Source organism: Drosophila bipectinata, chromosome 2L (assembly GCF_030179905.1).
Source record: "Drosophila bipectinata strain 14024-0381.07 chromosome 2L, DbipHiC1v2, whole genome shotgun sequence".
NCBI lineage: Eukaryota > Metazoa > Arthropoda > Insecta > Diptera > Drosophilidae > Drosophila > Drosophila bipectinata.
Window position 1 is genome coordinate 3,568,789 of NC_091736.1, and position 15,285 is coordinate 3,584,073.

The 15,285-nt window shown below is 35.5% G+C and overlaps 4 protein-coding genes across 11 annotated transcripts; 2 read left to right on the forward strand and 2 right to left on the reverse strand.

The window, feature by feature from the left end:
• Nucleotides 1–132: 132 nt before the first annotated feature.
• On the reverse strand, nt 133–8,032 carry Npc1a (Niemann-Pick type C-1a). Of its 5 annotated transcripts, none has more exons than XM_070276637.1 (12): nt 7,925–8,032; nt 5,346–5,456; nt 4,730–4,900; nt 4,512–4,671; nt 4,311–4,387; nt 4,031–4,249; nt 3,787–3,967; nt 3,094–3,413; nt 2,742–3,032; nt 1,293–2,682; nt 370–1,236; nt 133–308 (listed from the first exon to the last, which is right to left on the reverse strand). In XM_070276637.1, exons 2-12 carry the CDS (start codon nt 5,436–5,438, stop codon nt 223–225), a joined length of 3,855 nt encoding a protein of 1,284 aa, XP_070132738.1. In that variant the 5' UTR covers nt 5,439–5,456; nt 7,925–8,032; the 3' UTR covers nt 133–222. The 5 variants fall into 5 exon arrangements, with proteins under 5 accessions (XP_070132738.1, XP_017095810.2, XP_070132736.1 ...); XM_017240321.3 differs by having other exon boundaries at nt 3,775–3,967; XM_070276635.1 differs by lacking the exon at nt 7,925–8,032 and adding an exon at nt 7,755–7,884 and having other exon boundaries at nt 3,775–3,967.
• A 331-nt stretch (nt 8,033–8,363) lies between these two features.
• Prosalpha6 (Proteasome alpha6 subunit) lies at nt 8,364–9,582 on the forward strand. Its single transcript, XM_017239928.3, has 3 exons — nt 8,364–8,517; nt 8,576–9,211; nt 9,264–9,582. The coding sequence occupies exons 1-3, from the start codon at nt 8,404–8,406 to the stop codon at nt 9,477–9,479; spliced, it is 966 nt and encodes a 321-aa protein (XP_017095417.3). The 5' UTR covers nt 8,364–8,403; the 3' UTR covers nt 9,480–9,582.
• Nucleotides 9,583–10,073: 491 nt separating this feature from the next.
• Nucleotides 10,074–11,836, forward strand: Bcs1 (Bcs1 chaperone). 3 transcript variants are annotated; one of them, XM_017240384.3, is made up of 2 exons: nt 10,074–10,117; nt 10,534–11,836. In XM_017240384.3, exon 2 carries the CDS (start codon nt 10,539–10,541, stop codon nt 11,832–11,834), a length of 1,296 nt encoding a protein of 431 aa, XP_017095873.2. In that variant the 5' UTR covers nt 10,074–10,117; nt 10,534–10,538; the 3' UTR covers nt 11,835–11,836. The 3 variants fall into 3 exon arrangements, with proteins under 3 accessions (XP_017095873.2, XP_070132844.1, XP_070132845.1); XM_070276743.1 differs by lacking the exon at nt 10,074–10,117 and adding an exon at nt 10,229–10,459; XM_070276744.1 differs by lacking the exon at nt 10,074–10,117 and adding an exon at nt 10,229–10,451.
• Nucleotides 11,837–11,996: 160 nt separating this feature from the next.
• LOC108124618 (LIM domain transcription factor LMO4.2) lies at nt 11,997–14,245 on the reverse strand. 2 transcript variants are annotated; one of them, XM_070276745.1, is made up of 5 exons: nt 14,105–14,245; nt 12,774–13,081; nt 12,556–12,709; nt 12,291–12,482; nt 11,997–12,228 (listed from the first exon to the last, which is right to left on the reverse strand). In XM_070276745.1, exons 2-5 carry the CDS (start codon nt 13,018–13,020, stop codon nt 12,096–12,098), a joined length of 726 nt encoding a protein of 241 aa, XP_070132846.1. In that variant the 5' UTR covers nt 13,021–13,081; nt 14,105–14,245; the 3' UTR covers nt 11,997–12,095. The 2 variants fall into 2 exon arrangements, with proteins under 2 accessions (XP_070132846.1, XP_017095875.2); XM_017240386.3 differs by lacking the exon at nt 14,105–14,245 and adding an exon at nt 13,769–13,939.
• Between the last annotated feature and the right edge of the window lie 1,040 nt (nt 14,246–15,285).

Consider the following 15,285-nt stretch of genomic DNA (forward strand, 5'->3'; position numbering starts at 1 on the left):
TAAAAATAAAGTTTTATTGAAAAATGTTCATTTTTATACACATTTTCGAATCTTTTATTTCTTGTTTTGGTATTTTAATTTAAATGCGAAAAATAACAATACATTTAACAGAAAAATTTACAAAATCCACAGTTATTTCGATAATTTTTATTATAGGTACCTTAACCAGTTAACATTTAAAATATTTTTTGAGATTATTTTAATACAACTATAGTAGTTTATTTATAGTATTCCTGCTAGTGCCGTTTCGTGATCGGCGGCTGCAGCCTGACTATGGTACCTAAGCCTAGCATTACTTACAGGAGCTCCTAAAAAGATGAAACAAAATATTAATTATGATTATTGATGATTAAATGAATAACTACTTACCTATATAACTTAACAAAACCGGCAGAAAGATTAGGCCATGCGCTGCCCCAATAACTACAATTCCCAAATACATGCGGAAATAAAAAACTTGAAAGATTTGACTCTTAGCAAAAGCTAAAACTAAAATGCCTGCGAATTTGGTCAACGTAATACCGGAAAATATAGAGCTACCCATTTTAGATAAGCTATCTGCAGCTCTATCGATTTGACTAACTGATTTAGATATCGAGAAACTGTGTACTAGATGAGAGCAGAACTCTACAGAGATACCGACAGCCATAACAAGATTAACTAACGAAACAGCATTTAAAGAAATGTTCCAGTAATACATAAGGCCTCCTAAATTAACAACAATCATGGTTATCGTGATTACAACAACTAAAGCGGAATGAACATCGAAACCCATCAAAACAAAGGTAACCACAAATATGGAAAGCACAGAAATGCCCATGCTTTGTAACGTATCCGACCACATGGTTAAATATTGTTCATAAAATACGTAAAATACTGAGTAAGGGAAAACCTCGACTGTTAATGCCGATTCTATAGGAACTCCGTTGGACATTAGTCTGCCCTGTAACATTTGTGTGATATTTGCGGATATCTTCCTAGCCGATTCCAGAGCCAGAAAATAGTCGGCTGATGTTTTCAATATGGTGTGATATCCCATAAAATATGACGCCTCTACGTTCAGTCCTTTTTTGCCGTTGGCGTATCGAACAGCCGAACCATACGCGGCATGCCCCGCCTTGGCGCACGAGTCGTCCGGATTGTCTTTCAGGAAAAAGGGCAGATACTTTTCAAAGCTCTTTTCTTCTGGCCGTTGGAGTGAATTTTTCGAGATATTACAATTCGAGCAGGAAGTATCTGAAATATATCAAAAGTTAAAAGTGTTTCAAATTATAAGATTTTTATAAACTCACCTTGGTGGGGACAGAAGCTACCATTGGAAGGATTATATTTGCAGCAGGATTGTGTCGATGACCAGTCGAAATAGTCATCCAACCAACTGGATGCTGGCCTAGCAATATAGGTTTGATTCGAATGCCGACTGGCCAAGTAGATTTGCGTCAAAACACTGTCATCGTTGCAATATCGACCTGCACAAACCAAATTCTGCACCGAACTATTCGTGTAACTCAGATCCCCCTTGAGAACAAAGTAAACCGGCGGACCAATATTTAGATTTTCGTTCAGGGATTGGAAGTAATGCAAAACGAAACTGTCCTCGGGCATAGCTAGTTCCTGGTCAAGACCAATATCGATTTTGGGTGCAATGGCAATACTGAAACACAGCCAGGCGAAAAAGATTACCATAACGGCGACCCTCACAATTTTCTTCATCAAAAACGGAACGTAAACACTCTTGAAGAACTTGTACAAAAGGCCCTCACTATTATCTATACTATCAGACTTCTTTCCCTTGACAAAACAACAAATGTCCATTCGATTCTCCTCCTTTCGCTTGGTATCTAACGTGAACAAGCTAACGAAACAGGTTATTTGCAACAAAAAGTCAATGATTAGGGCGACGCCCGCGTATAAGGCAAAGGCTCTCACAGCCGGCATATCCGAAAGGCCACCAAGGAAAAAGCAGAAGCTCTCACTAAGGGAAGTGAGCAGCATACTGGGCCCCACACGACCCAGTATTCTGCCGACCTGCTGCTCGAGGGTTTCGTTAGGTTTGCGTTGGTCGCGTTGGTGAGTTTGAACCAAAATGAAAATGTTGTCGACACCGACAGCTAATACTAAGAATGGTATCACCTCTACGATAATCAAGGTAGCCGGCACGCCCACGTACCCAAACAGACCAACTGAAGAGACTACTGAAGCTAATACAATTATAACGCCACCGATGCCAAGGGTAATCTTACTATCTATGAATACTCTTTTGAACTCCTTAACATGACCCAGGGATATCGCAATGTACATAAACATAATCAAGTAGGAAACCAAAATCGTAAGGACATCTGATTGTGATTCCCTATTAAGCTCGTCTTCTATCGACCTCTCTGAGGTGAAGGCTATGTCCATATGTTTAGATTTGTTGTGACTGGTATAGTTTGTCATAAATTCTACAAACATCTTCTCCCACTGTAGGGCTCTGCGGAGATCTGTTTTGTTATGATGATTCTTCACCAAAAACGTGAGGATTAGAGCATTGGCTAATTCGTATTTTGTGTTGCCCGTTAGCTGATCACCAGTCCTCAGAAATCCGCCTAAGGCTATAGCAGGATCTACAGGACCACCATAGGGAGCTAGGCATAGATAGGGATTGCTTGTACACTGATACAATTCATCCAAATAGGTCACCTGAAAATTTTAAAACATAAATATCTGTTAAATAATTAATTTGTAATAAAGTTACTCACATTAAATCCACCATCTTCATCATTATCATCCAAGCGCTCTATGTCATCTTGGAAATAGCCCCAAATCGATTGAACTACGCAATTAGAATCTTCTAAAGCGTTTCCATCCTCTGATAGTGGAGCAAAGCAGATATCCTTCAGTGTGGTTCCGTTGGCATTTAGTTTTTTGATGCTCTCTTGAAGGTGCAGCACATTGGTCAGAAATTCTCTGTCAAAAACGGGTCCAAACGTAATCGGTCCGTTTGAAGTGTTGTGTACAATTTGAGGTAAATCCACGGCTTTGATTATTATCTATAAAACATTATAAATCTTATTTATTTGCCAAAACTTCAATTAAAATGTGAGGACTAACCTGCTCAAGTCTGTAAAATGGTTCAAACTTGGTATCGAAGAACTCTCTTTCAAGTCTTGATTTCGACTTTGGCGATGCCCACAGTTTTACCGGATCAGTGGTTATGTTTATATGAGAGACTCCATAGCCCAACACACAAACGAGGCAAGCACCAGCGACTAAGGTCATCCATGGATTGCTGGCAAAAAAGGTGCCCCATTTTGTGAAAAAGTGTTCCAAAAATGTTTCCGTTCGAGCTCCCAGTTTTTCAAAGTAGGAATCATCCTCTCTATAGGCCATATCATCTGTGACATCATTACCGTCAATTTGAAAGTTTTCATCTTAAAATAAGAATTTTATAAAGTATATTTTATTAAACTATAAAAAATTGCCGTCTATCCTTAGACAAGAAAATAGAATTTCTAAGGGTATATATATTTTTACTTACTTCCTTTTAATAAAAGTGTATTAAGAAAAGGGTAATTGGTTTATCACAACCGTTGTTCTCAGAAAAGTTAAAAAAATTTTAATTTTGATACAGAAAAAAAACTGACTTTGAGGGAATAACTACTAATAATAATTCCCCTCGGACGAATAACATTCTTTATCCTAAAAATAACTTCTTATCATGAGGGAACTAAATCACAAAATTACTGGTCTACACTGCAAAAAAATAGAATGATGCCTAAAACTAAAACTCACCCAGTGACGAACCTTGGGTGAAAAGAAAAGATCCCATCAGGAACACCAATACCCCAACGAAAAATACAGCTGCCATAATAACGAGATAAGCATCAAGTCCGAATATTTTGAATGGCTCAGGTGGTGGAGGTTCTGGAGGTCCTTGGGGACAGGACATGTCGCAGTCCGAGCACGAGCAAGCAGGAAGTTTGCTCTAAAAAAAAAAACATAGAAATGTAAATTAATTATAAGAACATATTTCATGCAGATTACTTACATTGACGGATTGGTTGCAGGGAATGGTTGGTGGGCTCAAGGGTTTGAACTCGTTGCTCTTGGATTTTGGTTCATGCTGAATATATGTTATTTGAAAAGGAACATACGGGCTAGAAGCATCGCCCATAAAATTAAACCATTTGGTTGGATTGCAGCGGGATGCTGGATAAGATCCACACATTAAATCCAATGCTAATTGACCTGTTTGTGGAACAGAAACCTGCAAAAGCCCAAAAAAGTGTTTAATTACCAAATGAATCTTTTCCTCACTTTTAACATACCTGAGAGCATGATTTATAAGTCTTGTTAATATATTCGGTCGATACATGAAGGTCTACGGCACTGATGTAAGGACGACCTAAAATAAAAGACAAAAAGTGCAATTAAATAGAGAAAATATCAAACAAAATAAACTAATTGTCTTATTGATCTCCAAACACACAATTTTAGTAAACAAAAATATATATATTTATAATAATTACCTGTGCTACCATTTTTTTCTGTGGCCGCCACATGTATAAATTCCGATTGCTTTGGAGAACAAGTAAACTCGCAAATATGTCGAACTAAATTCTCCATGCATGACGGACATCGGTCCAAGAAATTGGCCGCTAGCTTCACATTTTTGTTTAATATTTGTACCTAAAAGTGCCCAATATTAATATAAGGAATAAAGTTTGTTGCAGAATATTTCAATTACCTGTTCTGTGTCGCAGCAATATTTATTTTCATTGTTCTGAAGTAAAAATCCACATCGCTCCTTTAGCAAATCCAAACCCGCCTGAGGCATTTCAATCGCCGACCCATTGTAGGGACAGTTCTGACTGTGTCCGTAGACATTGGTGTTACAAACTCCATACCACACACAGTCCTTTTAAAATAAATAAAAGATTCAATGAATTTCTTAACATTCCAAAAAGTGGTCTTTATAATTATTATTATTACTTTAATGTTTATAATTAAATGGAGATGAACGTGAGCGTTTATCACCTAAGTACCTTTAACCCACTTTGACTTTCTTAGCCTATTCAGTCTTGGCCTCTAATTTTAAGTTGTTTTGAAAAAAATGAAAAATAGCATGCATCTGTTTTAGCTCGTTCCACACTTTTGGATATATATACGGATGACGCAAACTTGCAACAGCCAAACAAATCCAATTTGGGAACTGATCTCAAATATGTAGGTTGATTAGCAGCCGACAGTCAAAAAATCATTTGCAAGTGCAATCCGCAAGTTTAACTAGATTTTTCAATTCTTTACAGCTGGTTTACACTTTAAAGTTTAATTTTTATAAAAAATATAAAAATAAAACTTACCTGCTTAGATAATTGAATTAATGTTAAGAGCACGACGCTAAAGAGTACATGTACTTTAAAGCTAGTACTCCGGAGTGGGGCTGGTGAAATCATCCTATCAGAATCGCATATCTGTAATGACAAAATGAGTTTATAATAAACGATCAAAGTTCAAAGTTTTTTCAAAACTATAACATATAAACAGATATAATCCTTATCCTCACAATGAAAATCCGCTATATCAATACGATTGCACTCGCCTGGATGCTGAACCGAAATGTAATCGAATTTGCCAGTCTTAAAACTGGACAAATACGTTGGCTTCATGCAAATGTACCAACCGAACATTAAAAAAACATTTATTCTAGTAATTGATATAACTCGTGTGGGTATCTGAAACAATAGCCATCGGATTTAACACTTGGATCTTGAAACTCCGAACTGAAGTTATCTATTTTCGTGTGGACTTGGCAGATGCCCAGCAATTACTAAATGATAAATTGTGTCATAGCAACAGCACATTAAATTTATTGACGCACCAAAAAGTCATTATGTTTTATATATGTATACACAGTATATCATTTATACGGATGGATGGTTATTTAATAATTTTTTTTAATGATAACACAGGTCAGAAACAAACAGATTTTAATGTATTTGAGTTTATTTAGAAGTGTAATAAAAATAATCTAACAAATTTTAAAACATCAGGTTCTTATATGAAGAGCTCCCAAATTTGAAAGATGATGTGGCTCCAATGAGCTTATATTTAAAACTAATTTATTTCACTCAAATTTCAAACAGCCAAACTTAAAATTTTTATATTTAAAAAATGTTTACTACTCAGCAAGCAGTATGAGCGATAAATCGCCTCCTAATAGTTTATTTTCTTTAATTTTTTAAGCGATATTTCTAATGTTGCTTGCTGGGTTACTTATTAGGAAGATAAGCAAGAGGAACGGGCGGCTGAAGTGCGCGGTAAGTGGGTTTTCCGCCCGCATTTTTTATGTTAAAAGGATCGATCATAAACTTCATTAATTATTATTTCTTATGTGAGATAATAACATATAGAAATCTTTGTTCTATTTTCCAAGGCCTAATTTTGTTTATCTTTTCAACCATAACCAGCCTAGTTTATGTATTCGCGATTCAGTCTTTCCAATATCAAAAAATAACTAATGGGCTAATCTTAAAACGCAAGTTCTCGAATAAAAGTCATATAATTATTTTGCAATTATCTGAAATCCACGGAGGATACTTTTTTTACAGAGGGTATAGCCAATATAATAACATAAACTTATAATCAATATTCGATTATGGAGAGAGACCACATCATAATTTAAAAAATAAAAGATTTTGGTTTATGTATAAGAGTATTTTTTTTATTGCCAAACGATGTTTTTTTTGTAAATACAAAGAGTAATTTTAGTAAATTTTGAATGGAAAATAAATTATGATGTGTTAGATACTATGAGATTAAACTTAAAATGGATGATGTGTACGATAAAACCTTTGTTATTTTTAAAATTGTTTTATATTTTCAAAACAAATATAATTTGTGATTTAACTTTAAAAAAAATTGATGTAATAAATTCAAAGGAAACGCTATGATAAAAAGGGATTTCCATTTGTTATTGAGTTTATATTAAAAATCATTTTAAGATTTAATATTTTGAAATTATATACGAAATTGTACAATTTCTAAAACTAATTTCAAAAACTAAATTATATTCAACTACATTTATGAGCCGGTCAAGGAAACTTTACCGTGATATAGTAAATGTTTTGTCGATTCAATGTCTGTGATGCTTTTAAGTAAATGTTTGAATAATTATACGAAACTATAAAAACACTACGGCCTTTGACGAAGCTATGTTAACGTTCACACTATATTCAGTAACTTGGCAGCTACTGTGAAAGTGATGATGCAACTAGTTGCCTGGTAAGGGATGGGGGTATTTCCTTTATGGTATCCACTGGGTATATTCTGATATATGATACACAATAATATTTTTTAAAGAAACAGCTGACAAAGCCAATTACCACCATCACCCGTTTTGAACGAAATATTGCCCACCTTGCTCTTTCTATCTACCGACCCGAACAAACTTTGCAGCCACAAGTATCACCGAATAAAGGAATGATTAATCTGCCTTCAAAACTTCCAAGGAAATTTATTCATTGTATTTACTACTATAGTGCGAGCATTCATTGAAAAAATAGTTTGATAAAAAGCTTGCATGTATAGAAGGCACGCTATCACTTTCAGCTTCTGTATAAATCGTTAATTGTAAACATCAGTCATTTAGCAATCAGCCAAGAAATATGTTTTCTTTGTTCTCTTTGCAAGTGTACACCAGTACCCTGTATCACATATGAAGGTGCATACTAATGAAGTCACCTATGTCACGAAACAATTAATTTAATTACATCAAAGATTTTATGCAGCGAGCCGCAATCAAGTTTTCTCTTTTTTTTCTGCTTTCTTTAAGCTGGTGTTTACGCACAGGCACTATAGTATATATTTAATAATCAGACAAAGACGTAGTCTGAATCACGTCAATAACCTTGCCCTTAGGCTAATTTGGAGCTTCACTAACCCTCGTTCCCAAAATATTGTTGTTAAATGATTATTAACAGAAATATACAATCAAAATGTAAACACTCCCAATACTATGAAACTGAGTAACTTTTTGTATCGAATATTGTAATCGATTTCGGTAAAAATACTTGGAACTTGAATAAGAAACGTTAAAGCTTATCGATATGCCGTTTTTAAAACGCAGTTTTTAGGAATTTATCGTATTTGTTAAATGCTTCTGAAATAATGATAAATATCTGATTGGCTATTTTTTTTAAATATTTTAATATTTATTTCTTGTTTAGTCTCATCGATATCTAAAACAAATTTAAGTTTAATACTATAAAAAAAAGAAAGATTCCTTTCAAAAATTTTATAATATCTATTGTATAACAAATATTATAAGTAAATATAATCGCTAATGTATAATCTTGATCTAATCGTAAACATTTTTTAGCACCATCACAAAGTGTTCTGTAATTCCACTGTTTCAATTTAATGGGAATTATTCCACTGTCGATAACTTTATTGTTTCGATGCCATGGCCGGCCACAGCTATATATCGAACATTTTTACTTGTCATCATCAGCGGCTAGCATTTTAAGAGTCATGGTAAAGTGTTTATTTGAAAAAATAAAGAGTTTTGTTAAACTTACCATTTTGATTCCAGTTTCGCAACCAATACGATAGCGACGTTACAGTATGGAGTCCCCAGGGACGTCTGCACCAGGTGGAGTACGCTATGGAAGCCGTCAAGTTGGGAACAACTACGGTGGGTCTGAAAAATAAGAACATCGCGGTATTAGTGGCGCTTAGCAAGCCGACTTCGGAGCTTTCGGTTTCACAGCGCAAGGTGATACCCATTGATGATCACTTGGGAATTTCTATTGCTGGCATCACAGCCGACGCCAGAGTTCTCAGCCGGTATTTGCGTTCGGAGTGCCTTAACTACAAGCACGCCTACGAGTCCACTTACCCGGTATCCCGTTTGATCACAAATTTGGGAAACAAAATGCAGACAACCACCCAGCGCTACGATCGCCGTCCGTATGGAGTTGGATTGCTTGTTGCTGGCTATGATGAAAAGGGGCCGCACATTTATCAGGTGATGCCATCGGCGACCTTTTACGATTGCAAAGCCTATTCGATTGGATCACGATCCCAAAGTGCACGCACATACTTGGTTTCCAACCTTGCTTCGTTCTCGGACTGCCCCAACAATGATATCATATGCCATGGCATTATTGCTATCAAACGTTCCCTGCCCACGGATGAGAACCAGAGCAAAGAGAATGCATCTCAATATGTATGTTTATTTTTGTTGTATGAAGTAATCTACTAATTGATATATATTGTAGGACATAACCGTAGCCATCGTTGGCAAAGGTCAACCATTTAAGATTCTGTCTCCTGAGGAGTTGAAAGTATATGAAGAGATGGCTAATAAGAAGGGTGGACTTGCCCCTCCACCAGCCGATGACGATGACCAACCACGTCCATCAGGATCCGGCGAACAGCCAGATGAAGGCCCACGAGATCCCCAAGTCGCCGTTGCAACAGAGGAACGCCGCTAAATTACTTTACGATTACAAAATCACCTTAACCATTAAAAATGTAAGATGGGTGGATACAATAAAATTGTTCATGCATTTGCATAGATATAAACTGGAAACAAAATGAATACTCATTTTAGTTATTTGTTAACCAGATGGTTATTCCTTTAATTTCAACATCCAAACTACAACAAAAGCAAAAAAGAAAAATAAAAGACCACAAAATTAAAAAAAATAGTTTTATTTTTCCCGCCTGCTTAAGTGAAACCTATGAGAATCGATGAGGAGGGCGCTATTTTTTAAAATTATTAAATGTTTTTCCTTAAAAATTATAGAAGAATTAGGTTAATGAATATATTAAGGATATATCGCCAATATCGCATATAGATGACCGATTCTTATAGAAATTTAAGTATCAGACCAATTCGTTATAATGTGTATTTAAAAAAATTCCCAACCTTCTTTCCCAAGTATTCTCATAGGATATAGTCCGATATAGTATTTGTAACACCCTCTGCAAGTTTATAAAAATTAAAGAAAAACATTAACGGTATATTTAAAAAAATAAAAAAAATATATCACATTTTGTACGAACCAAAGGTATACTACTTTTAATGAAACACGGTCACACCATTGGCAGAGTTTATTTTTCAATGCCGGTATTATTTTTGTTTCTGTTCCTATAAAATAAACACAATAATATTAATTTGTAAATGACTAGTTACTTTTTTAGTTAGCTATTAAATTTGTACAAAGTTTTTGTTTACATATTCTGCCAAACGATTGTTAAATCATTCCTGAAACACACAAAAAATTACATAACAAAAGTTATCTTGGACGAACTTACTTCACATTGGATTGTTTTTAATAAAAACTTGTTATGATTAACTATGAAAGAATAAACAAACTACCGCACTTCCTATGGGTCAATACCTGTTGAAGTGTTTAAGTTATTTGTTTTATTCAACAACATAGCTGAGATTTGATCAACAGGTTCTTTTGTAAATCATAATCCATAAAAATTTGATACTCGATCAAACTTATTTGGAAATTATATTAAATTATTATTTTTCAGATAAAATGACGTTGCCCGACCTAGTGGCTAGTCTGTCAACGAATCCCTACTTCGGTGCTGGATTTGGTTTGTTTGGAGTTGGGGCTGCAGCGGCGATATTAAGGAAGGGACTTCAGGGCGGATTGATTCTTTTCCGACGACACTGCATGATTACTTTGGAGGTGCCTTGCCGGGATAAATCATACCAGTGGCTTCTGAAGTGGATCACCATCAAGGGAGCGCGAAAGACCCAGCACTTAAGCGTGGAAACCAACTTTCTGCAACACGACAATGGCCAAATCAAGACAAGCTATGAGTTCATTCCCAGCATCGGAAAGCACTTGTTTCAGTACAAAGGGAATTGGATCCAAGTAGAGCGAACCAGAGAGCAGCAGACACTGGACCTACATATGGGCGTGCCATGGGAAACTGTGACCCTAACTGCATTTGGGAACAATAAGGAAATCTACTTTGACATCCTGGAGGAGGCACGACATCTGGCCTTACAGGCAACCGAGGGAAAGACGGTCTTATACACAGCGATGGGAGCAGAATGGAGGCCTTTTGGACACCCTCGGCGCAGACGTCCCACCGGATCGGTAGTCTTGGATCGTGGAACTTCCGAAAAAATCATCGCCGACTGCCAGGATTTTATCAAGAGCTCCCTTTGGTACACGCAGCGTGGAATCCCATACCGAAGAGGATATCTGCTTTACGGTCCACCTGGTTGTGGAAAGTCTAGCTTTATTACCGCCTTGGCTGGCGCGTTAGAATACAGCGTATGTCTGCTGAATTTGTCAGAACGGGGTCTAACGGATGACCGACTTAATCATCTTCTAAATGTCGCGCCAGAGCAAAGTATCATCCTGCTCGAGGATATCGATGCAGCGTTTGTTTCCCGGGAGGCAACTGCGCAACAAAAGTCCGCTTTCGATGGCCTAAACAGGATCACTTTCAGCGGCCTATTAAACTGTTTGGATGGAGTGGGTTCAACAGAGGCACGAATTGTCTTTATGACCACAAACTACATAGATCGATTAGACCCCGCTTTGATTCGACCGGGCAGAATAGATCTAAAAGAGTACATTGGGTATTGTACAGAGTATCAATTGGAGGAAATGTTCAAAAACTTTTTCGGCAATAGTGAAACCCCCAAAGCGGCAGAGTTTGCCCAACGGGTAAATTCGTTTAATCGCAATGCTAGTCCCGCCCAAATCCAAGGATTTTTCATGAAGCACAAACTTTCTTCCCCGCAAACGGTTATTGATTCTTGTGAAGACATTTGGGAAAATGTCGCAAGTCCTAATAAAAAAAACAATTGAAACCTTTTGAAGTTTTTCTTGGGATGATATTGAGTTAAGCTCAAGATTCGCATTAATTGCTTTCCATTTTTAAAACATAACTAAATATTACCATAAAAGCTCTTTTGTCCTCTGAAGAGATTTATGGAGGAATCTTTAAATTTCGATCGACCAAATAACTGATATGTTTTACATTATGATTTAATTACATTTTTATAGGTAATTTAAAAATATGAACTATGTTCTAAAATATATGTATATTTTATATGACATTAAATTTGATTAGTCCTTTGATCTTCTGGGTCTTCCCACTTTTCCTTTCCTCTGACCAAGTGTTCCATTCGAATTTGCGGGCCCCTTAAGTAATTTGTGCCAATCTTGCTCACATACTAAGCTTGCTCCTAACATAGTGTATCTAAAAGATAATGAAAAATAGTTAGAACTGGGCAAGCATGTAAATGTAGTGCTAGCACGTACCTATCTCCAGGGCGCAGGCTTGATCCACACTTAGCACAACTAAAGCACCTTAGATGAAATACGCAATTGATTATTTGTTTTTGTTGATTTTGTAAATCAATATTATTTATCCCAGTAAGTGCTTTAGCAACCAGTTCACTTGGAGGAATTGTTTCTCCACATCCTGAACAGACGCCTGAGCAGCCGAACATACTAAAAATAAAGTTGAGAAATCAGCCATTAGTTTAGTTCAATATTAAATCGTTTTTTGAGATAGATTTCATACCTAGAATAGTCCTTTTTGCAAAGAATCAGACCCCGCCTCGTAAAACAGCTGGAACCAACCTCCGCTAGCATTGCTCCACAACAGTGACATTTAAGGCATCCATTGTGCCAATATCTGTCTAAAGCGTATAAAAGATATCTATCACTTATTTTATCTGGAACGAAAGTAGAAATATAATATATAATATGTATTTTTAAATTTAAATAGCAAAGTCTTACCTCCACAACCGCCACACACTTTAATAAGAGAGTTAGAATGAATTAACTGTTGATTATTGAAATCGTTTGAAGATTCGTCCATGAACGATAGCTGAGACGAAGAAATATTCGAATTGGTCTCGACAGCGTCCTTTGTGTGGTTAGAGTTTCTATAATCAATTACTATGGGGGCGAAATTTTCGGGACTAGATGAGTCTTGGTGATGTGCCGCAAGTATATCTCTGTATGAATGGAACGTTGCATTCATTGCAAATAATGTTGATGACTTAAGTCGTAAAAGGCATATGGGTCCTGTTTATAGTTTAAACCTGAAAATGCAAAGTATAATCATTTTTAATTAATTAATTGTATTGATAAGTTTGGAATGCTATATTCCTAGTTTCCATGTCTATATGTATAAATAAAAGCTAAATTTAACACATTTTTATAAAAAAAACTGGCAATTTATTTGCAAATTAAGCCATTGAATTATTTATTTCGTTCCTTCATGTGTAGACGCTCCATTTAAAAAAGAGAAGCTACTGGAACAATATGTAAACTCTTCCTTAATTAAGTCGCAAAATTAGCATTTAATTTTAAAGTCATTTTGGACAATTACATTGACCACACAGCTGTCCATATATATGTACATCTCCATATATAAGTAGATATGTAATTAAGAAAACCATACATATATGTGTACATATGTATGTACGTTCCTGCAGAACGCTTGAATACTTATGTATGTACATACATACATATGTAGCGCGTGAAACTGCGGTCTTATGCCGATAGATTAATCAATATTTAATTTCTTTTAATTGTTTCACTGTTCACTGGGCACTTAAGCGTTCCCATTCATCACCGTGTTGACAAATAATAATACTTATTTGCCACTGGTCTTATGTTTGAGCAAATTTCGTGTACATATGTACGTACAATATACATTCATTTATTTTTCTTTGGCACACATGAAAACCTCGCGGTTTTGATTATTGACCACTGTTTGAACTTACACACTCATCAATTAATTATCAAATAGGGAAATCTCTTCAGACGACAACATGAGGAACAGTAAAATCGTTTCGGTTTCAAACACCATTTCTTGTATACGACTTTACATACCAAACTTATTCATAGATATGAAAGCAAGCGATTTGCAATTGTACAGGGTGCATCGTGCAAAACATAAAATGTTAATCGTTTGATGCAGTTTTTTCGATAATTTGACGTGTAATAAATAATCTCGCATTTATTGCTAACGTTAATTTGTTCTTTAGTGAAATTTAATTAATTTTTTTTTAAGTATGAATATACTATGTACATAATTTGCTATTTGTGAGTCTGTATACCTTTGCGGGTTTCAGCTGGAACAGCTGATTATGATCATAAAAGGTCTTGTTCTTTTAAGTTATGACATTCTTGTTAAGTCTTTTAAGTTCTTTTAAGTTTTAAGTTATTTATTTTTGAATGTTTACGTTGCGATAAAAATACGTAGATAAAAACATCTATAAGCTTTTTGTAGGTATTTTTCATTAAAGGCAAAGAGAATTCAATGGTGTTTTTAATTTTATGGAACAGTGGAATGGAACCATAGGCTTAAGGAAACGCATTTTCCTAACGTATTTGATTTACTTTCCTATTTAAGAATAAATTTCTGTTATTTAAAGACATATAGGTATGTGGGACTATGGAATCCTAAATTTTTAATAAGACGACTTCGAAAAGTTATAACTAGTAATTAAAAATATAACGTTTCCACTGGCAATCAGCTGTTAAACCATTTTTTATAAACGCAACTGACTCTGAAATGAATCGTGTCATAATTAACTCTTGCAAGACTGTCTATTAAATAAAGAGGAAGAGTCAGAGTACTACCCATCGCACCGCTGATGTTTTTTTTTTTTTACAAAATTGAGAAGCTGACTATATAACAGTGGTCGGCAGGGGCCTATTCCAGGAGCATAGGAAATTTCTCTGCCCGAGCTCTACTGCTCACACACAGTATAAAATGTATGAAACTTGATGCTCGCAGACTACATTCTGCCTTTCGTAACTAATACTAATGCATTCATATTGTATCGATGTATTCTGTGCCGACCACTGCTATAACAACAGCAAACTCCCACAATTATAGAAAATTGTATAGTACAATAATAATAGTACATTTTACAGAACATGAATAGATTTTTTTCGCCCTTTTCATTCACCATTATATATTCTTTTAAAGTGACAGAGGCTTCCGAATAAATCGATCTCTTTATCTTCCCTTGAAGCAAAAAGCAAATCAACCATAACATTTTCGAGTTGGGTAAAAACAAACTTTTCGTTTAATCCCATCCATCACCCACCATCTACCTGTCTCGTTGGGGGTTAAAAATCAATTTTCAAGCGATGCCGTCTCTTGGGCGCCTGAAAATATTCTCATAAACCACCTTGACATTAAACAAATGCATTACTTTTTAATAAAATAAAAATCGAAATGAAAATGGCTTTCCTTTTATTGTTGGTTGCCGATGGTTATCTTTAATAG